At 48.9% G+C, this 22187-nt stretch overlaps 1 protein-coding gene across 1 annotated transcript; it reads left to right on the forward strand.

Moving 5' to 3' along the window:
• Positions 1 to 14526: 14526 nt before the first annotated feature.
• On the forward strand, positions 14527 to 16467 carry LOC311522277 (uncharacterized protein). The gene has a single exon (XM_084631406.1). It carries the CDS (start codon positions 15106 to 15108, stop codon positions 16039 to 16041), a length of 936 nt encoding a protein of 311 aa, XP_084487532.1. The 5' UTR covers positions 14527 to 15105; the 3' UTR covers positions 16042 to 16467.
• The last annotated feature ends 5720 nt before the right edge of the window (positions 16468 to 22187 follow it).

The following is a 22187-nucleotide window of genomic DNA, read 5'->3' on the forward strand; positions in this document are numbered from 1 at the left end:
ACTCCTCCTGGTATGGTGGTCAGCCACCTTGGACAGCACCAGGAGGAGGCTGACAAGGAGGTCTTGCGACTTCATGGGGCTACAGATGGGGTGTGCCTAGATCAGGAGGTGTGGGGGGAAAGTGCAGCCAGAACTTCAGGAGAAGATTTTGGAGGGACCAGAGAAGAGACTGCAACCTGGCAAATTCAATGTATATGTGTGCCATATACTTGGTCTCCCTCTTGCCACAGAAAGGGCAGCTGTTGGGGGAGGTGGTGAACAGCACCAGGCACACACCTATGCTCATGGCTCTGTGAAGGAGCTGCCAAATAATATCCCTGCTGGGCCAGGGGACCAGCATGAAACATGCACTTTGCCCACCAAAGTGCTTCACCCTCCACAGGTAATAAGAGGTCCCACCACATGTTGCTGGGGCAGGACACAAGGGTGAGGAAGTGAAGAGTGTGGAGCACAAGCCTCTACAGCTGTTTCCAAGGCACAGTTTGGAGGTGAGCCACCTGCATATCACACAGCTGGCTTAGGTGGTGCTTAGGGGGTGGCCGGGGAGGATCAGGGGCCTGATCGTATTTGGGGTGGATAGCTGAGGAGGCAGAAATGTGTCATGTATTTATACTTCCTGCTCCCCACCCCGCCAACTGCTTGTAGCCAGACAGCCAGCCCCCCCCCCCCCCCCCTCTCAGACCAGCATTGCTGGAAACACAGGAGGAAGCAGGAACAGGGCACTTAACATATATTCCAGCACAGCCTTTGAAGCTGTGAAAGCCCAGGTGTGCTGCTACAATGTGCCTCTGGGAACAGATACAACGATTAGGCTCACAGCAGGCAGAGGCCCGGTGACAGACATGGCTCTTAGCCCCTACTAAACAGCGTGATGCACACACCCCAACATCCTAGGTGGGAAAATATTTACCCTGATAAAAGAAATGTCCAGTAGTCGACACTTATTGTTTCTCTCCCTTGCAAGTGTAAACTACTCTTGCGAAAGCTGGCATCACCCCGACAGACCAGCCTCAATTTGGCATAAGAAAGGAGAAAGAGAATAAAGGAGTACAGAGGTATAAGTAGGGGACCTACAGCACCATGATTTTTGAGTGCTTTTCACTATCTATCTGCTGGTCAGATAAGTGACAGCCTCCCAAGGCTTCTGCAGCTAAGAGGGTCCCTACGCCTTGTCCCTTATTCGTCTTTCCGCGGAACTGAGTGACCGATCCTGGCTTGGCACCGCTGGAATCGAGAGATGCAAGGAGGGTAAGAAGCACCCACACCTGATCTCCTATCTTTAGTGTACACATATTTTGAAATAGAGCTCTATACTTTGTTTTCTTTCTTTGGGATTGTGGCTTCAGTTTTGTAACTTGTTTGTGTGTGTAACATCTCTACATTTAAATAAGTAGGCACTAGCAATTTTGTAACCACATGATTAGAATCTAGCTTAATAAATTTTGGTAACCATTTATGCATAAGCCTGACTTGTTTTCTCTGGTTTACTGTAAAGCAGCCAACACAATTAAAGAACCTCAGCCGTTTTGGCTCTAAAGCCTGGCCATTAGGTGAGAGTACTAAGAGCCTAGCGTTGAGTTGTGCCGCCTCCACGGGGCAAACTCTTGGGGCACCTGTCAGTCAATCCTGGCTGCCCGCTGCGAAGGAGCTCTGAGCTCTAGCAGTTAAAGTCATGGGTGTGGAGAGGCTCTTAGTGCTGCCATTGGGGCACCTGTCAGTCAGTATTGACTGCCCGCTGCGAAGGAGCTCTGAGCTCTAGCGGTTAAAGTCACGGATGGTATAAACGGGCATAGCTGGCACCTCACCAAACATCCTTGGCCATCGGCTAACAGAAATTGGCATCACGAACAGGATTGTGATATAGGCTGCACTACAGTAACACAATGAAACCAGTCATGATAAACACCACAGAATTCCCTGAGCTAGAGAAAAGTTTGACCCAAGAGGGATGGGGAAATCCTCTGTGGAGCAAAGAACTGCTGGAGAAATATTGGGGAAAACCAGCAGAGATCTGGCAGCATTTCTGTAACTGGAGAACTGCCTGCAAGATGAAGAAAGGGAAAGGAAAAGGTGCTTGTATATGGCTGCTTACTAACGTTTGGCAAGCTGCCTGTAAGGATTATCATGGTCTGGCAATAGAATTTAATAGGCTACAACAGGAAAGGGACACACTGCGCCAGGAATGTCAGAATTTAGATACCAGAGTAAGAACACTGAATAGGGATATGGTACATCTTCAGAAAAGATTACTTCCCTTAATTGAGAAAGAAGGGATAGAACGAAGGGAAAAGCTGGAGACTAAAACACGCAGTATCAACCGGGCTAAAGTTGAGACTGCTCTCTGGCTAGACCCTGAGGAATGGGATGGAGACATTTGGGATTCAGCAGATGAGTCCCCCTCCTCTGAGGAGGAAGGTCCCTCTGTAAAATTAAGACCAGCTATCACACATCACAAATCAGAAGAACATGAGGAAAATTTGAGTGGGGCAGAGCTGGATGAAGAAGGGGATGACAATTATCCATCCACCTCTTCAAAAACAAAGAAGGGAGGTAAAAAGGGAAAAGGGAGTAAAGCTCCAACACACTTTACCAAAATTACCACCCGCCAATATACTCCCATGGAGTTAAAAACAATCCAGGGAGATTTTGCTAAAAAGCCTGAGGAAGGTATAATAGAATGGCTGGTCCGCCTCTGGGACACTGGGGGTGGATATATATGCCTGACAGCCCAAGAAACTGAGCGCCTTAACTTAGGTGCAGGAATATTCCTGGAACATTCAGAGGGGAACACCCCTAAAACACTTTGGTCTCTGGCTTGTCGATGGGCAAGAGGAATTTACCCAGCAGACCGAGATGAACCCACAGTAATGCACTGGACCAACATAGATGAGGTAAAAACAGCTCTGTTAACTGTGGCTGTCATTAGCATGCTTGGCCAAAACCCTCAAGAGTTAGCCTATGAAAGCCCATGGGAGGGTCAGGTAGATGTAGATGATCTCAGACCCCTGCTTAAGGGAGTTCCGAGTAACCACAGGGCTATGGCACTGTCCCTTAGATCAGAAGCTGCAGCACATAACAGTACCTTTCGGGCACTGCTAAACCTTCTGGTGTCATACTTTAGAGAATTCGGAGACATCAGAGCACTGACAGGCAAAGCTAAGATGCGTTCCCTTCAGGGAAACAAGGGGGCACCATCTAAAGGACATAAAAACAAGCGAGAGCCAACCCAGGAGGAAAAGGAGCTTAGAGCCAAGTTGTGGAGACAATGTCTGGCTTGTGTGTATGGGGGTGGGGGGATGTGAGAACCTGGATTTATGCAGGAAATAGCCCAGCTTGATTGTCATGCACATTGTGTAAAGAGTTGTCACTTTGGATGGGCTATCACCAGCAGGAGAGTGAATTTGTGTGGGGGGGTGGAGGGTGAGAAAACCTGGATTTGTGCTGGAAATCACTTTAGATAAGCTATTACCAGCAGGACAGTGGGGTGGGAATAGGTATTGTTTCATATTCTCTGTGTATATATAAAGCCTGCTGCAGTTTCCACGATATGCATCTGAGGAAGTGAGCTGTAGCTCACGAAAGCTTATGCTCTAATAAATTGGTTAGTCTCTAAGGTGCCACAAGTCCTCCTTTTCTTTTTGCAAATACAGACTAACACGGCTGCTACTCTGAAACCTGTCTGGCTTTAGGTTATCCCAGAGATGTGATAAATGGACTGCCCACAGAGCGGCTAAAATTATTAACCACCTTTAAAAGAGCTGACTGGGAGACAACTAATGCTACTCCCAGTGCACCTCTGCAGCTCTCTCCGCGTTCCCCACCTGCAGACACCCGGTATACTCCATTGCTGCGGCAACTGCAAGAGTTACCAGAGCAGGGAAACTAGCTTGCGGGGGCCAATCTCCTCTCCTAATAAACCAGCTTAAATCCAAAGAGGAGAAAACAACAGCAAAAGACCCCCGGATACATGGAACTGTAAATGACAAACACATTATTCCTTTCTTAATGGACACAGGGGCTCAAAGGTCCATGATTAAGGGAGAAAGTTTTCAGGGCTCGCCACCTACTGGCGGAAAGCAGGTACTTGTTACAGGGGTAAATGGCAGTACCATAACTTACCCATTAGTTAAGATAAAACTGGATATCCCCTTGCAACCCCACCATCAGCCCCGAAAATATGAGGTGATTTTGGGCAATGCCAACATACTGGGCATGGACGTTTTAAGAGGAAAGAAGGGAAGGATTAATGGGGAAAGATGGGCTTTTGGAGTCAGTTCTGTTCCTCATGCCACCCACCTGGAAGAGGAAAGCCCTCCCCACTATTCTGTAAACTTACTTAGCAGCGCGCCTGCTCTCCCGCCCTCAACAGTAACAAACACAAAGCAGTATAATGTCCCAGCTGAGGCCATAAGCCCTGTTACTGACCTGATCAAAGATTTGGAACAGCGAGGAATTTTAATTCGTACCCACTCTCGCTTTAATTCTCCTGTGTGGCCCATCAAGAAACCAAATGGCAAATGGAGACTCACTATAGACTATAGGAAGCTAAACAGTAACACTGGACCATTAACTGCAGCAGTCCCTAGCATAACAGATATTGTAAACACCATACAAACCTGGGATAAACACTGGCTAGCAGTATTAGATGTAAAGGACATGTTCTTCATGGTCCCTTTGCAACCAGCTGACCAGGAAAGATTTGCTTTTACTTGGAAAGGTGTACAATACACTTTTACCCGAATGCCACAAGGGTTTAAACACTCACCCACTATTTGCCATGGGGCACTGGCAAAGGTCCTAGATGACCTTATACTGCCACACAATGTACAAACTGTGCAATACATTGATGACATCTTAATAGGTGGGAAAACCTCAGAAGAGGTACAGGAGGCTATGAATCAAATCAAAGGAGCACTAGAAGCCCTTAATTTAGAGTTACCAGCTGAGAAATGCCAAGGTCCCTCCCAAGAGATAAAATTCTTAGGTACTGTATGGATGGGAGGTAGGAGGTCTGTGCCTAATGACACTGTGCAAGAGCTAAATCAGGCACCCTCCCCTGAAAGTAAAGATCAATTGAGACAGATTTTGGGAACCCTGGGGTTTTGGAGAAAACATGTACCTGGCTTTGCCATTATCGCCAGACCATTGTACAATTTGTTAAAGAAAAGGGCTGCCTGGGAATGGGCTCCTGCCCATGAGGAAGCCCTCAGGCAACTGATAGGGGAGATACACACCTATCAGGCTCTGGGTCCCATACATCCTGAAGCCCCACTCCATTTGTACCTAACTGTGGGAGCCACTGGAATGTCTTATGCTCTCTGGCAAGACAGTGACACTGCTCCCAGACGACCAATTCAGTTTGGTTCCAAGTCATGGCAAGGGTCACAGGCTAACTACACGCCTTATGAGAAGGTGCTTCTGGCAGCTTACACAGCCTTGAGAGAAACTGAGGAATTAACTCAGGATAAGGACATCACAATTCACACTCCTCTTCCAATCATTAAACCTATATTGGAAAGGAAAGAGTTACCACCTGGTGTAGCACAAAAGATGACTATCCAAAGATGGGCACTTTACATACACCACAGGGTAGGGAGTGCAGACACTGCACAAAACCCCACTATGATTCAGGAATCCCTATGGAAAGTAGGAATGCCTGATGAATACCGCCTACCTCCACAGTAGTCTCCCATTAAGGATGCTGCCCCATTTGATCCTTCTAAGCCTGAGGGAGTATGGTTCACTGATGGCAGTGCCAGGCTGGTCAAAGGAAAATGGAAGGGAAAAGCTGCAGCAGTGCCTGCAGACACCTCTGCAGCACCCCTAACTGCTGAAATTGATGGGTCAGCACAACTTGCAGAATTAGCTGCAATTAAACTGGCCTGTGAAGCAGGAGCCACCGCAGTATATACGGACTCCTATGCGGTATGGGCAGGTGCCACTCAGTGGATCACTAACTGGAAAAATAACCACTGGGAAATAGGAGGTAAACCAGACTGGGGACTGGAATACTGGCAGTGGTTATATCAGCATGCCCTGCAACAACCCCTGTCTATAGGACATGTCTCAGCTCATCAGAGGAATAATACCCCAGCTGCATAGTTAAACAATTTAGCCGATGCAGCTGCCCAGCTCTTTACCACACAAGTAGAATGGGAACGCTTATATTCATGGTTACATGATAATTTAGGACACACAGGAAGTGATGAGTTAGTGCGGCAAGCACATATCAGGGGGTGGCCTATCACCCACAGACAGGCTAGAGACCTGGTGCAAGCTTGCACTATTTGTGCTGAGACTAGAAAACATATAGCAGAAGGACAAAGGTTTGCCAGGCTAAGAGATGGAAAAACACTATGGGCAACCTGGCAGGTCGACTATGTCGGACCACTGCCCACTACAAGGCAGAGGTGGAAATACATCTTGACTGGAGTAGAAATTGTTTCAGGGATTGGTTTTGCATATCCAACCCGACTGGCAACAGGGTTGTCCACAGTTATGGGACTAAACCGCTTAACAGCAATTGTCCCAATGCCTCAAGAAATCCAATCAGATAATGGTTCGCATTTTAAGAATAAACTTGTAAGGGAATGGACCCTTAACCATGGAGTCCAATGGACCTTCCACCTTCCATATCGACCTCAATCTAATGGCATGGTCGAGCGCTGGAATGGGTTGCTAAAGAATCACTTGAAGCCTACTGATGGCACATGGGGAGACAGACTGGACGAAGTGGTGCAGAGATTAAACAACAGACAGACTCCTACAGGAAGTCCAATCAGCAGGGGATTCTTCCCTACAGGGAAAGCTATCTCCCCTGCCAGAACACCACTGCACAGTTCCAAGTATGCTCCCGGAGATACTGTTGTGATTAAACACCCAGCCCTGGGAACCTTTACCTGCGTTTTGCACGCCTATAAAGAGAAAGGTGTATGGAGTGCCTTAAATGCTGATAAAAGGCTAATAACCATTACAGAGGCTTGGATCGCATCCAAGACCGGCTGACCATGTGATTTATTGCAGGAATGGTCCCATGGTTCCGAGCAACCTGCCAGCTAACCTGTCAGCAAAATGGACCATGCAGCAGACCTGTTTGATCACTAGAGACTACTATGGACTGTTGATATATTTGCCATTACTTATAATAGCAGGTGTAATTTTTGCTTTTGGTTTTAAAATAAGTTTTTTAGCTAGAACACGACCCACCAGAGATATGTTCCTGCAAGCCCTCATGATCCTTCTGTTGGCTCCAGTCACCTTGGCAATACCAGAACATCCTCTTCGGGGAGCAATCCAAACCATCGCCTCAGCTGCTGGTGCTACAAATGGCTGGATGTGCACCTTGCTGGATTCAACCAATGGACTGGGAATTGAATTTGTACCAGTACATGCAGTGGCTGAGAATGGACAAACCTCATGGATGCAATGGTTAGCTCAACACTTGGGATTCTCCCTCTCCCCGGTTTTACATTCGGTTGTGAATACTGTTTTAACCATTTTAATTATTGTAATTGTTTTTTGTGTAACTTTATGTATTATGAAGCGTTTGATTCAAACTGCTCTTTCCTCCACGCAAATCAGATACCTAGAGCTAAAAAGGGATCCTACCCAATTCCGCGAACCCTCATCCTCTAATTTGGTTGTTGGGTATTTCTAGATTTCCCCAAGGAGGGCAAGAGGTGCTGGCATCACCGCCACCTTGCAATCTGGGATGTAGTGTGGTGCATCAGGGGGTGGAATGTAGCCAGACAGCCAGCCCCCCCGCCCTCAGACCAGCATTGCTGGAAACACAGGAGGAAGCAGGAACAGGGCATTTAACATATATTCCAGCACAGCCTTTGAAGCTGTGAAAGCACAGGTGTGCTGCTACAATGTGCCTCTGGGAACAGATACAACGATTAAGTTCACAGCAGGCAGAGGCCCTGTGACAGACATGGCTCTTAGCCCCTACTAAACAGCGTGATGCACACACCCCAACATCCTAGGTGGGAAAATATTTACCCTGATAAAAGAAATGTCCAGTAGTCGACACTTATTGTTTCTCTTCTTTGCAAGTGTAAACTACTCTTGCGAAAGCTGGCGTCACCCAGACAGACCAGCCTCAATTTGGCATAAGAAAGGAGAAAGAGAATAAAGGAGTACAGAGGTATAAGTAGGGGACCTACAGCACCATGATTTTTGAGTGCTTTTCACTATCTATCTGCTGGTCAGATAAGTGACAGCCTCCCAAGGCTTCTGCAGCTAAGAGGGTCCCTACGCCTTGTCCCTTATTCGTCTTTCCGCGGAATTGAGTGACCGATCCTGGCTTGGCACCGCTGGAATCGAGAGATGCAAGGAGGGTAAGAAGCACCCACACCTGATCTCCTATCTTTAGTGTACACATATTTTGAAATAGAGCTCTATACTTTGTTTTCTTTCTTTGGGATTGTGGCTTCAGTTTTGTAACTTGTTTGTGTGTGTAACATCTCTACATTTAAATAAGTAGGCACTAGCAATTTTGTAACCACATGATTAGAATCTAGCTTAATAAATTTTGGTAACCATTTATGCATAAGCCTGACTTGTTTTCTCTGGTTTACTGTAAAGCAGCCAACACAATTAAAGAACCTCAGCCGTTTTGGCTCTAAAGCCTGGCCATTAGGTGAGAGTACTAAGAGCCTAGCGTTGAGTTGTGCCGCCTCCACGGGGCAAACTCTTGGGGCACCTGTCAGTCAATCCTGGCTGCCCGCTGCGAAGGAGCTCTGAGCTCTAGCAGTTAAAGTCACGGGTGTGGAGAGGCTCTTAGTGCTGCCATTGGGGCACCTGTCAGTCGGTATTGACTGCCCGCTGCGAAGGAGCTCTGAGTCCTAGCGGTTAAAGTCACGGATGGTATAAACAGGCATAGCTGGCACCTCACCAAACATCCTTGGCCGTTGGCTAACACTGCTTAGGAAATTTGTTCATTGGAACTGGACTATGGCCACTACATCATTTCACTCTGGGGTCAATGAATGCTCAGCAGAAGAGGTATGCATTAGGTAGGAAAGGCAACTATTAGTACTCAGCAGATGGGGCTAACAAATATTTATTCAGGCAAAACACTCAGCAAGTTGTGATCAACTACTTACAAGTGGGAAGCTCCTTAGGACGACTGCAGTCACTTGCAGCATCAGACAATGCAGCTTCAACCTCCCTTTGTTACACAAACTTATCTCCCATTTTTATTCTTTTCTTATAGATGTGTATTAGTCTCTCATTTCCACGTCAACTCTCCTCCCCCATCAGTACAAATTTAGTTTTAGTTCAAACCAGTCTTTTTTAGCTTTTAAGGCACTGGATCTTTTCTTGTGCTCACAGCCATGATTGCTCTGCAGTTTCTTACATATACATAGCTCTGCTTCTGCTGTTATCAGAACAAACTCTTAAAATCCACAGCAGGCTTCTGTGTAAATATGCCTTTGTTCCCAACGGGCTCTAGTTCATGATTTATGATTTGGTTTTGTATTGTGACCACCTCTCTCTCGTTTCTAGCGGAATGTCTATCTTTTCCCTAAATAAACCTTTTGTTTTATTATAAGTGCTCACCAGTGCTATGCGAGCGGTGAGGTAAGGTCAGACTCGTAAATGGGGGTACACTGCTCCAGTGTCAGGGGCTGTATGTCACACTGGGAATGCTTCAAGGAGACTAGTGAACCACTTCTTTACCTGCAAGGTAAAGACATGGCTGGCATAGTCCAGAGGAGAGTGTTTGGTGGGTGAAGGATGGTGGTGATAGGGAGTTAACCCCCAGCTACCACAGGCAAGACTCCCTCTCACCAGAGGCAGGCGGGTAACAAGGTGATTTACAATCCTGGATATGCTGAGAGAACCATCACAATTGTTAGCGGACATGATAAACAAATGAATAGTGTTGGACTACATGGCGTTGAGAGAGCAAACGATAATGGGGAAAGGTTAAGAACTTGCTGTGAGATACACAACCTGATGCTTGGCCGTGCTTGGCTTCCTCCCAGAGTTATGCACACAGCTACTTGGAATTCACCAGCTGGTCAAACCAAAAACCTGACTGACCTGATTCTTTTCAGTGAAAGGCCCACATGGCCACTGTTGGATGTTAGAGTCTATAGAGTGTGGCCGGGATCACAAACTACTCATGGGAATGATTAAGCGAAAGCCCAAGAAAAAGATGGGTGCAGCTGGAGCCAAATTTGATTTTGATAAAGGAAAACTCCACGAGGGAGGCACACAAGGCCATGCTTGGGGGGGTATTTCAGAGTATTAATTTGTGATGACGAGGAAATCTCACTACAGACTGAATGGGAACCATTCAAGGAAGCTATACAAAATACAGCGGAGGAAGTTATTGGAAGGTATAAGCACACAAGGAAAAACTGGATAAGTAACAAAACAAGAACGTTGCAGGAAAAGTGTAAACAAGCCAAGGCTGCTGGGAAAGCGGAAGAAGAAAAGGTGTTGCACAAAGCAGTGAAGAAATCACAAAGATTGGACAAGCACAAGTTCTGGAAAGAAGCAGCTCAACAACCAGAGGTGGCATCAAGAGAACAAGATATGAAAACGCGAAACTGCCTAGGGAAGTGGTGGAAGCTCCTTCACCAGAGGTTTTCCAAAGGAGGCTGGACAGCCATTGGTCTTGGATGGTTTTCTAGAACGGGAATGAATGGCGATGCTGCGTTGCTCCCCGGGTCTTCAAAGATGGTTTGGGACGAGAAGAACCTCTACTGGAAGGACCTTGCCTGATACATCCTGGGATCGTGTTTGCCTTTTGCCTGGCCACAGGACATTGGGGCTCATCGGTATCCTGGCAATGGTGTTTATAAAACACCCTCCCCACTCTAACCAGTAGACCCCACATCCTCTCAGAGCTGGGAATGGAGCCCAGCCATCCTGACTCCCAGCTCTTCCTCTAACCCACTAGACCCCACTCCCACAGCAGGGAACAGAATCCAAGTGTCTTGACTCCTGGCCCCCTGTTTTAACACACTAGACCCCACTTCTCTCCCAGTGCAGGGAATAAAACCCAGGAGTCCCAACGTTCATCCCTCCCGCTGTTCTATCCCATTAAACCCCACTCCCTTACTAGAATTGGGAATAGAACCCAGGAGTCTTGATAATCCAAGAGCCCTGCTCTCACCACCAGGGTCTGAGCGCCAAATAAAGCTTTCTTCCAAATTTATTTCTCGGTCCCATCCTGGGTATGTGTCTTCAGCGGTCTTGTGAAATTTGGCCAGGCACTAAAGTGCTTCCCACATTTGGGACATTTATAGGGTCACTCCCCTGTGTGGATCCTCTGGTGCATAACAAGCCTGGAGTGAACACTGAAGCTCTTCCCACATTCATCGCATGTATAGGGTCGCTCCCCCATGTGGGTCCGCTGATGCTGTGTGAAGCTCTTCCCGCAGATGACACATTTGTAGGGTCGCTCACTGGTGTGGACCCTCTGATGATCTGCCAGTGAGGAGCTGTGGCAGAACACTCTCCCGCAGTCGGGGCATTTGTAGGGGTTCATGCCTATATGGATCCTCTGATGCTCGAGGAGGTTGGAGGTCTGAGCGAAACTCTTCCCACACTCGCCACACCCATAGGGCTTCTCGAACCATGTGGGTTCTGTGGTGCTTGATTAGGGTCGCACTCTGACTGAAGCTCTTCTTGCACTGGGCACACATGTAGGGTTGCTCCCCTATGTGGCTCCTCTGATGGTGAAGGAGGTTGGAGCTGTCGGCAAAGCTCTTCCCACACTGAGGGCAGTTGTAGGTCGATCCCCCGTATGGATCCTCTGGTGCCTGTGAAGGTTCAATCTCCAGCTAAAGATTTGTCCACATTCTGAACATCTGTGGGCTTTTTCTCCCATGGTGATAGGGTTAGCTTTGGTTTGGCTGAAGTCTTCTCCATGCTGAGCGGGGGTCTGCCGGCGGCTGTCCTGCTCTGCCCTGACTCTCGCTGGCATCTCCTCCTGGGGGGCTCTCCTCCTCACCTCCTGGAAGAGAATAAACCACAGCTGAGCAGCAGATGAATACAGACAAATCTTTCCTGCTTCACTGCTGCCCTAGAGCCGGCTGGATGGGTGGGAGACCCCTGGGATTCAGCTCCCCAAACTCCCTCTCCTTGCTGCTCTGGAGCTGGCAGGGTGTGTCTCCAGTCCCTGTTTGGATCTGATCCCGACCTCTCCCCTGTCAAGGTTCCTTCCCCACTGTGAACTCTAGGGTACAGATGTGGGGACCTGCATGAAAACCTCCTAAGCTTACTTTTACCAGCTTAGGTTAAAACTTCCCCAAGGTACAAATTAATTTTACCCTTTGCCCTTGGATTTCCACTGCCACCACCAAACTTTATCTGGGTTTACTGGGAAATGTAGTTTGGACACGTCTTTCCCCCCAAAATCCTCCCAACCCTTGCACCCCACTTCCTGGGGAAGGTTTGGTAAAAATCCTCACCAATGTGCATAGGTGACCACAGACCCAAACCCTTGGATCTTAGAACAATGAAAAAGCATTCCGTTTTCTTGCAAGAAGACTTTTAATAGAAGTAAAGGAATCACCTCTGTAAAATCAGGATGGTAGATACCTTACAGGGTAATTAGATTCAAAACATAGAGAATCCCTCTAGGCAAAACCTTAAGTTACAAAAAAGACACACAGACAGGAATAGTCATTCTATTCAGCACAGTTATTTTCTCAGCCATTTAAAGAAATCATAATCTAACACATACCTAGCTAGATTACTTACTAAAAGTTCTAAGACTCCATTCCTGTTCTGTCCCCGGCAAAAGCAGCATAAAGATAGACACAGACCCTTGGTTTTTCGCCCTCCTCCCTGCTTTTGAAAGTATCTTGTCTCCTCGTTAGTCATTTTGGTCAGGTGCCAGCAAGGTTACCTTTAGCTTCTTAACCCTTTACAGGTGAGAGGATTTTTCCTCTGGCCAGGAGGGATTTTAAAGGGGTTTACCCTTCCCTTTATATTTATGACACCCCCGACCCCCACTTCCTCCAGGCAGCTATTGCCTGCCTCTGCTGATGTTTCTCTCCCTCCTGCGAGTCCCCCTCGCTGAGCCTGCGTCTCTCTGGCGCCTTTGCTCACCACCCAGCTGGGGCAATCCCCTCCTGGGCCTGGGGCTGCAGACGGGGACTTGCCCCGGCCCTATTCACCACACAGAGCCCAGCTGTCTCATCATCAGACAAACTGGAGTTTGTGATGAAAGCTTATTAAAACCAAATTCACCACACATCGGGTTCTTCCAGCCCCAGGGGCCCAGCCACGTACCCAGGTCAACGGATACTTCATATCATAAATAAAAAACCATGCCGATAGCCAATCCTTTAGTAAGCGAAGTCTAGAGGTTTGTTAACTAAGAAAAAGAAATGAGAGTTATTAAAAGGTTAAACAGATAAAGGACATTACCATTGAATTATATAGCATGTAGTCCAAAAGAGAGCAGGGATGTTAAATCTGCTGGTTTTCTGTAAATCTTTCTGGATTGCCCAAGTAGTTTGGGGGGGGCCTCAGTCCTTTTGTTCAAACTTCCCTTGTTAGAATTCATCAGTCCAGAGATGGGCTAGGAAAGAGGTGGGGAGGAGCCTTTGTTCTCTCCTTTTATATCTTGACCCTTTGGGCTGGAAAAATACTGGCTGTCTCATGGGGCACGCATCTCCATGGCACACAGGAAAAAAAAACCACACCTCAGTACCCTATGTTGTGGACCTCCACCTGGCGCTGGCCAAGATGACCATCCACCATACCAGGAGGAGGGAGCTGGACAGGGAGGTGCTCTGGAACTATGGGGCCTACTTCCAATCCTCCCTTAAATCACATCTCCAGGCAGAGCTCCTCAGGGCCATGTCCACTGGCTCCCTGGATGGCTTTGAGGAGCAGTGGGCACTGTCCGGGATTCCTTGCTCAGTGCCCCCCTCTGAATCCTTGTTTTTGAAACTGTGACTTTCACTCACGTCCCTCTATTTTTAATTTGTTGTCCCTTAAAATAATTTCTGACCTGGGTTCAGTAGCTCCGCCCTTTCGGAAAGCCCCCATCCCCGGTACCCCCCACCAGAGCAAATGCTCAGGCATGAAATCCCGGCCCATGAAACCTGTTGTCTGCTTCTCACTCATGCACTGCCTCAGAACCTGCAGGACAGCAACATTCCATCCAGTGGCTTCGGAACCCTCAGGAACCCAAGATTCTGCCCAGCTGCCACAGAACCTTCAGGGCAGGGCTCCAACGTTCCATCCAGCTGCACTGTCCTTGGGCTAAGGGATCCCTGGGGGACTGCGTCCATTGGGGCGGGAACATCCATCGGGCTGAGGCCTTGGATGAGATCCCGGCCGGGGCTCCCCTCCACAAGGGCTGGCTGCCCGCCAGTGCCCCCCTGGGTGGCGGCCAAGCGTGCCGGGGCAGCTCGCTAATGCCTCGGCTATCGCTATTTCCCACCCTCGCCAGAGCCTTGCGCCGAGCGTGTGGGCAGGGAAGGGTTAATCCGAACTCCGCCCTTTCCCGGGGCACGTGGTGCCATAACGGGGCTGTGATAGGGCAGGTCGGGAGCAGGGTGGGAGCGCAGCAGCGCCCCGGACGCCTGGGTTCCGAGCGTGGCTCGCAGCGCCGTGAGGGGGCGAGTCCCAGTCTGCAGCCCGCGGGCCCCGGGAGGGCTCGGCCCGGCCCGGCCCGGCCGGGCGGTGAGTGGGGGCGCCGGGGGGAGGCCGAGGCAGGAAATCGCTGCCTGGAGGAAGTGGTGGCAGGGGCGGGGGGCTCGGAGCCGAAACGCGGCTGGGACCGGAGAGACCCCCCCGCCCCCAGCCAGCTCTGGAGCAGCGCGGGGGGGTCGGTGGCCCTGAGCCCAGCAGGGCCCCCCCAGCCGAGCCCGCCCTGGGGCAGCCGTCGCAGGGGGGTTTCTAGATCAGCTGTGCGGCGCTTTCCTCCTGCCCCGAAGGTGAGAACAAAGGAGGGGATCCCCGTCAGGCCGGGACTTGGAGCCCGGAGCCGCGCAGCCCCTCGCGGGGAGACCCCAAAGCCCTGAGCCGGGAGAGACACCAGCCTGGCGCAGCGCGGGGCTGGTCGGCAGCAGAGAGGAAACCCCCCCCCCGCCCCCCAATCCCCGCGTAGAGACCACCCCTGTCCTCATGGAAGAAAATCCCCATAAATGTTCTGACTGCAGGAAAAGCTTTAAGCAGAGCTCGACCCTGAGGAGGCACCAGCGAACCCACACGGGGGAGCGACCCTACAAATGCCCCCAGTGCGGGAAGAGCTTTGCCGACAGCTCCAACCTCCTTCGCCATCAGAGGAGCCACACGGGGGAGCGACCCTACACGTGTGCCCAGTGTGGGAAGAGCTTCGGGCACAGCGCGACCCTGATGAAGCATTCCAGGACCCACACGGGCGAGAGGCCCTACAGGTGTGATGAGTGTGGGAAGAGCTTCTCGGAGAGCTCCAAGCTCCTAGAGCACGAGAGGATCCACACAGGCTTGAAACCCTACAAATGCCCTATCTGTGGGAAAGTGTTCTGCCACAGCTCCTCGCTGACCAATCATCAGCGGGTCCACACAGGTGAGAGACCCTATAAATGCCCCGAGTGCGAGAAGACTTTTGGCCGCCGCTCCATGCTCATTCGACACATGAGGATCCACACAGGGGAACGACCTTACAAATGCCTCCAGTGCGGGAAGGCCTTTGCCGTTCTCTCAGTCCTGATCCAGCATGAGCGGATCCACACAGGGGAGAAACCCCACAAATGCTCCCACTGCGGGAAGTGTTTCAGCGATCCCTCTGTCCTGACCCGGCATGAGCGCATCCACACAGGCGAGCGACCCTACAAGTGTGTCCATTGCGGGAAGGGCTTTAGTCAGAGCTCCACCCATGCCCAGCATCTGAGAACCCACACCGGGGAGCGGCCCTATAGATGTGATGAGTGTGGGAAGAGCTTCAGTGTGAGTTCCAGCCTTGTTGTCCACCAGAGGATCCACACAGGAGAGAGACCCTATAAATGTCCCCACTGTGGGAAGAGCTTTAGTGGCTGGCCAAATTTTAGCAGGCATCTGAGGACCCACGCCCAGGAGTAAACCTGACAGGTGACCCAATTCTGGGAGATGCTACTGTGATCACTCTGGGCTCTTTAGACAGAGAACCCATGCAGTGGAGAGACGCTATAAATGCCCCAACTGTAGCCAGAGCTTTTGTCTCAGCTCGGAGCTTAGTAGGTACCAGAGAATGCACGTGGGGGGCTACCTATAAACGCCCCAACTGATGGAAGAGCTTTAATCCCAGGATGTACCTTGTTATTCATCAGAAGATCCACAGCAGAGACAGGCCTGAGAAATAAATGTGGAGGTAAGCGTCATTCAGAGCTCAGAAGAGGACTTCTGGTATGGCGGAGGAGTGGGGCCTCCGAGTGGGGCGGATAGTGAGTTTCTTTTCTACCTCTTATTTTTTGGAAGAGCCATTGTGTTGATCTTGTGCAATCTGAGTCAATAAAAATTCAACTGGAACGTGAAGTTGTTTTCTTTTCTGGTAGAATGTCACTTTTCTTCACAGTATCATAAAGGGGGGGGAGAATCAAGTGTGTCCATGAGGCCAGTCTTGTCCCCTTGGGGGTCAGTTTCTGTGTACCATCGCTCAGAACCATATGGGGTTAGCAGTGCCCTAGAATTGCCTGGTCTACGCTACAGAGTTAGGTCGATGCGAGGCAGCTTGCGTCTACCTAGCTTTGTAAGCGTCTGTGCTAAAACGTAGCTCCCACTGACTTAACTCCACCTCCCCGAGAGGCATAGTGCTTAGGTTGATGTCGTTAGGTTGACACAGTGTCAGTGTAGACACTGAATGCTTACCTCAACTGTTGCTGCCTTTCAGAAACCATCCCCCAATGCCTGACCCTGGCAGTTAAATTGGTGCAAGCAACTCTAGTGAGGATGTGCACAGTTGACGCAAGAAGCATAGTGTAGACATGTAAAAGCGATTCAGTTACTGCACTGGCTGTACGTCTACTTAACTTGGGTCGGCCTAATTTTGTAGTGTAGATTTGCCCTGTGTCAAACATCCCACACTGCTACCCCCTTCTGCCAGGTCCCAATCCGGATCCAATGCACAAATGTCTTCATTAAGGTACAGGCTGGGAGAGGAACGGGGTGTCTTACTACAGGGAAAGATCGAATACACACATGAGGGAATCCCCTTCGCTATTCCTTGTAAATCCAGCGCTTCTTTACAGCTGGGATTTTGGGTACTTAACTCCCTGAGGGTCCTTTGAAAATCCCAGTATGCATCACCACCTCTAAGAAACAGCAGGTGGGAAATTTAAAGATAATCCTCAGGAGACATTATTCCCTCATGAAACGGGATCTGTTACCTGTACAGCGTGTTCTTTCAGGCTTATTGCATCACAGTACATAAACGAACACACACACCCCATTCAGATGTTGCAACCAGCACAATGGATCTCACCTCAATGAAGCAGCTGGAATTCGTTTTCAAAACCCCGCTGCTTACGTCATGACTCAACTACCTCCCAAGTTCTTTTGTACCTTGAGATCACGTACCTTAACTTGGCGTTTCCTGGTTTTCAGAGGTTTAGGTTCAACCACTGTGAAAGGGGACGGGGCACCATTGGGCAACTTTAACTCTGCATTAATCAAGTTGTGGGGCATTTAAATAAGGGATGGGCATATAGGTCCCTTCTTGAGGCCCGTGAGGGTGCAGGGATAGGCACTAAGTCAGCCTCTCTGGGCCACTTCCTACCTCCTTTTTCCTGCTCCAGGATGCATGATGTCCTCATAAGCACCAGTTTGCAGGTTGCCTACCCGCCTCCAACTCGTACAGGCTGCTGCACCTGTTCCTAGCCAGGGCCTGGCTGCATCCTGTCCTGGAGGAGGTCCTTCTCCCTGCCCTGTCCAGCCCCCATAAAGCCACTCGCTCCCTTTTAAAACCCGCCTCCAATTGGAGCATGCTCAGCAAGGGTGGATGGGTGGGGCCTCCTGAGCCTGGAGCGTCTCTTACATCCTCTGATGTCCAGTGAGGGATTTATACACCCTGTCACATCCCAGAAGGACATTCGCTTTTGTTTAGAACAGCATTACCTTGTTGACTCATATTTAGCTTGTGATCCACTATGACCCATAGATCCTTCTCTGCAGTGCTCTTTCCTAGTCACTTCCCATTTTGTATGTGTGCAACTGATTGCTCCTTCCTATGTGGAGTGCTTTGCATTTGTCCTTACTGTATATCATCCTTTTTATTTCAGACCAATTCTCCAGATCATTTTGAATTCTAATCCTATCCTCCTAAGCACTTGCAACCCCTCCCAGCTTGGTATCGTCCGCAAACTTTACAAGTGTGCTCTCAGTACCATTATCCAAGTCACTAATGAAAATATTGAATAATTGTGAGACCCAAGACCGACCTCTACAGTACCCCACTAGATTGTCGGCAAACCAGTCATAACTACACTTTGAGTATGGTCTTTCAGTCCGTTGTGCACACACCTTATTGTAGTTTCATCTAGGCCACATTTCCCTAGTTTGCTTATGGAAATTGTCATGTGGAACTGTGTCAAAAGCCTTCCTAAAATCAAGCTATATCCCGTCTACTGCTTCCCCCCTTTTCACTAGGCCAGTAACCCTGTCAAAGGAGGAAATTAGGTTGGTTTGGCATGATTTGTTCTTGACAAACCCATGCCGGCTAATCCTTATAAACCTGATTATCCTCCAGGTGCTTACAAACTGATTGTTTAATAATCTGTTCCAGTCTCTTTCCAGCTAGCAAAGTGAGGCTGACTGGTCTATAATTCTCCGGGTCCCTTTGTTCCTCTTTGTAGAGACGGAGGTCTACATCCCAGTTTTAGGCTCCACTTGCAATTTCCAAAACTCCCACCAAACCCTTTAGGCACCTAAACAAACTCAGCAGCTACATCTTCTGGGTAAAAGTTCCTTAAGCATCTCTGTCTCTGCCTTTGAGCATGCACACAGCTGCCTTATCCTAGGCATCTGGATGGTGGTATCCAACCGAACCCACGGCGTGATTTATGAATCAGGGAAGATGGTAGGTGAGGGTGGGTAATGCTTATCTTGCATGTGGGTCCTGATCTGGTAGGTGTCCTCAGCGGCTAACTATTGGATCAGGGCCCATTCAGAATCTGGCTGGAGGAGGACAAGGTGGGTGACTATACTCTCTAGCCCAGTGGTTCACACATTTGCCTGGGATGTGGGAGACCTAGGTTCAGTTCCCCCCCTTGGGGAGAAAGGATTTGAACAGAGGTCTGCCCTGTTGGAGGTGAGTGCTCTAACCCCTGCAAGGTGGGCACCATCTCCTCTTCTGGCTATTTTGTGGGGAGCAAGACACCAGCCTAGCTCATTCTCTCAAGACACAGCTGAGGCACCTAAGCCTCCTGGCTCCAGGAGAGGAGTTCCCCATTCATGGATTGCCAGGCAGAGCTCGGCGACAACTACAAGGGGTTTGGCCATGATGCCAGAATGACCCCATACTGATGATCTGCAATTGTTCTCTGTGTACGAGTGCCTGGAGAGAGAGGCCCCAGGCATCCAAGGAGACAGTGTTACAACACGGTATCTGAAACCATCCAGGCAACCCCCACAAGGCTCAAAGAGGGGGCTTAAAACAGGTGTGGATGGAATCCACTCATAACCACCCCCTTACCCAAACTTAGTTTTGGAAAAAGGAGATGCTGATGATATTGATGGTATATGGCTCAGGATACAGGCAAAGGACTCCACATCTATGCAACACAACACAGGGCATAAGATACAGGCAAGGCTATATAGGCTGTGCGGGAAAAGGGCTAATGCAGTCCTTGAATGTACAAAGAGGAGAAGTGAGTAGGAGGAGGGAGGTGACTTGACCTCTCTATACAGCAACGGCCAGAGCTGCAGCACCAGACTTGTGCTGCCGTAGCACGTGTAGTGTAGACGTACATCCAGTCTCTTCCCAACGGACGGCAGGACAAGGAGCTTGCTTAGAGATGCTTCAGATTTACCCCACAACCTTCCAGATACAAAACAATGTGTTCCCTAGTGAGGAGCCGGGGGGGGAGGGGGCTTGTGTTGTGAGCTGTGGTATACCAGCTGTCCCCAGAACAACCCAAAACATACACAAACCTGCTGTTTTGTATTAGGCACAGCTGCCTTCACAGGGCACAGTCAAGTTTAATTGACAGCACGCAGGGTTAATCAGGTAAAGTAATGAGCGTTTGGTTCAATCAGGGAAGGATAAGTAAAGGCAGCTTCTCATTGCCCTGTAGTCCTCTCCCCTTCAGTGTCCCCTAAAAGCCCCACACTTCTGGGACACCGTCCTTATGAAACCCACCAGCCAAGGACCCATGCACGCTGCAGAGAGCACTGGGATTTTGTAACGGGTTAGAGGGACTCTCAGGCTTTACCAGTTACAAGTCAAACGGGGCATTTTCGGTTTTCCAGTTGACACTCTGCACCCTTCCCAACTATGTTTTTGGGAGTAAATTGTGAAACATCCCGAGCAGCTATTCCACACTGGCCATGCAGCAAGGACTATGTTTTTTAGGGTGTGGGGGGGCAGGGTTGTTTTGTTTTGTTTTTCAGACACTCTCAGCAGACTGTGGGATGCAGGTATGGGCAGGAGTAGGACTTGAATGACCAGTTGGGGGTACCTGCAGCACAGGAAAATCCCTGTGTGCCCAGCCACCCGCAGGAACCCCGGGATAAACTGAGCAGCTAGACCTAGAAGCTGTGAGTTAAGATGCACCGCTTGGTAACTCATTATTAACCAAATGTTTTGTGTACATGAGCTGTATCGTTAGCCAATAGCACACTAGCCAGTTAGGGCATGGTAGAAAGCTGCCATGCGGGTGGGGCATGACTGATTTAGTCCTGCTGAAAAGTGTGAAAGGGGGTCAGTTTATTAATTTGCTGATGCACCAGTTAGATTTAAAGCTGAAATACAATAAACTAGATCAGTTGAATAGGGTATGTGGCCAATATTAGAATGGAATCTAATAGGATAATCCCTTCCTCGTGAATGCAAAGAATGCTAGTTCAGTAATTTAACACTAGGTTCTCCTCAGGTCATCACTGAACTTGAACAGTGTCTCTCCAATCAGGACAAGGGCTATTCTTAACCAATCAACAATTTATGAATCCACCTAGAACCACCCTAGTGTAGAACCAACACTTCACCAATCCAGTGTAGACACAACCACTGTTCTGGGGAGGTACTGAATACACAATACAGTCTTGCAAGCATTGAGGCTCAGCAGTCATTATCAATGAACGATAGAAGTCAACAAGATTTCTTATGACATCAGGCATCGGTTCTTTAGCACCTGACACATTATGGCAGTTCCAAGGAGATACTTATCTTTAAGGCACTTTGAAGACCGTGATCACTGCTACTTGAATGGACTGTCCAAAAGAGACAAGTTTAGACTGTTAAAAGCACTTGCTTAAAGTTATTGTTTTAAATCTCTCGCAGGGCTTATAAAGGAGAGTGCTTATAGCATTAGTGAAAATCTACAGTGTGGTTACGTGATGTCTCACTAGAGAATGCTGATTTACTCAGTACAACTTTCAGTTATTTATGTTAAAGAACAGAAGGGGAAATATAATCTTTGAAATGAAATCTCACCCCTTCTTCTTATCCTGTTAACCCTGGATTAGGGGGAGAATGCTTTCCGTACGTCTGGGGATACTGCAGCTTCTTCGTGGGTTCAGTCAACCCTGGGCTCCTCCCACATGGTGACCTCAGTTTTATAGACCTTGACTCCCGTCCTTGATGGAGGGGGCCTCCCTGTAATTTCTACTGGCCATTTGCCAACAGAGTGCTCATTTTTTCAGCTCAGTTTCTCTGCTGCCTCCATGGGTAACCAGTAGGTGGCGGTCGTGTACAACAAAAGCCTTCAACCCTCTTCCTATCAGTCTTTTTATGTTTGATTCATTTCAAGGATTGTATTTCATATCCGCCCGCCTCATTTCTTGCATTGCAGTGTAGTTATAGCTGGGTTGGTCCCAGGATACTAGAGAAACAAGGTGGGTGAAGGGATATCTTTTATTGGACCAACTTAAGACTAAACCCCATTGAATTATTGTTCTAAGCAGAAAAGTGATTTTGGGGGAAATAGATACTGTTTAATACTGTTGATGCGGTGCAAAGGAACTTTGTCCGTATCACTTTTCACAGCCGACTTAGCGCCTCATTGCCACCCTTCCTTCTACACTGCTGCGAATTC

This window comes from Lepidochelys olivacea (genome assembly GCF_965140295.1).
Source record: "Lepidochelys olivacea isolate rLepOli2 genome assembly, chromosome: 6".
In the NCBI taxonomy this organism is placed as follows: domain Eukaryota; kingdom Metazoa; phylum Chordata; order Testudines; family Cheloniidae; genus Lepidochelys; species Lepidochelys olivacea.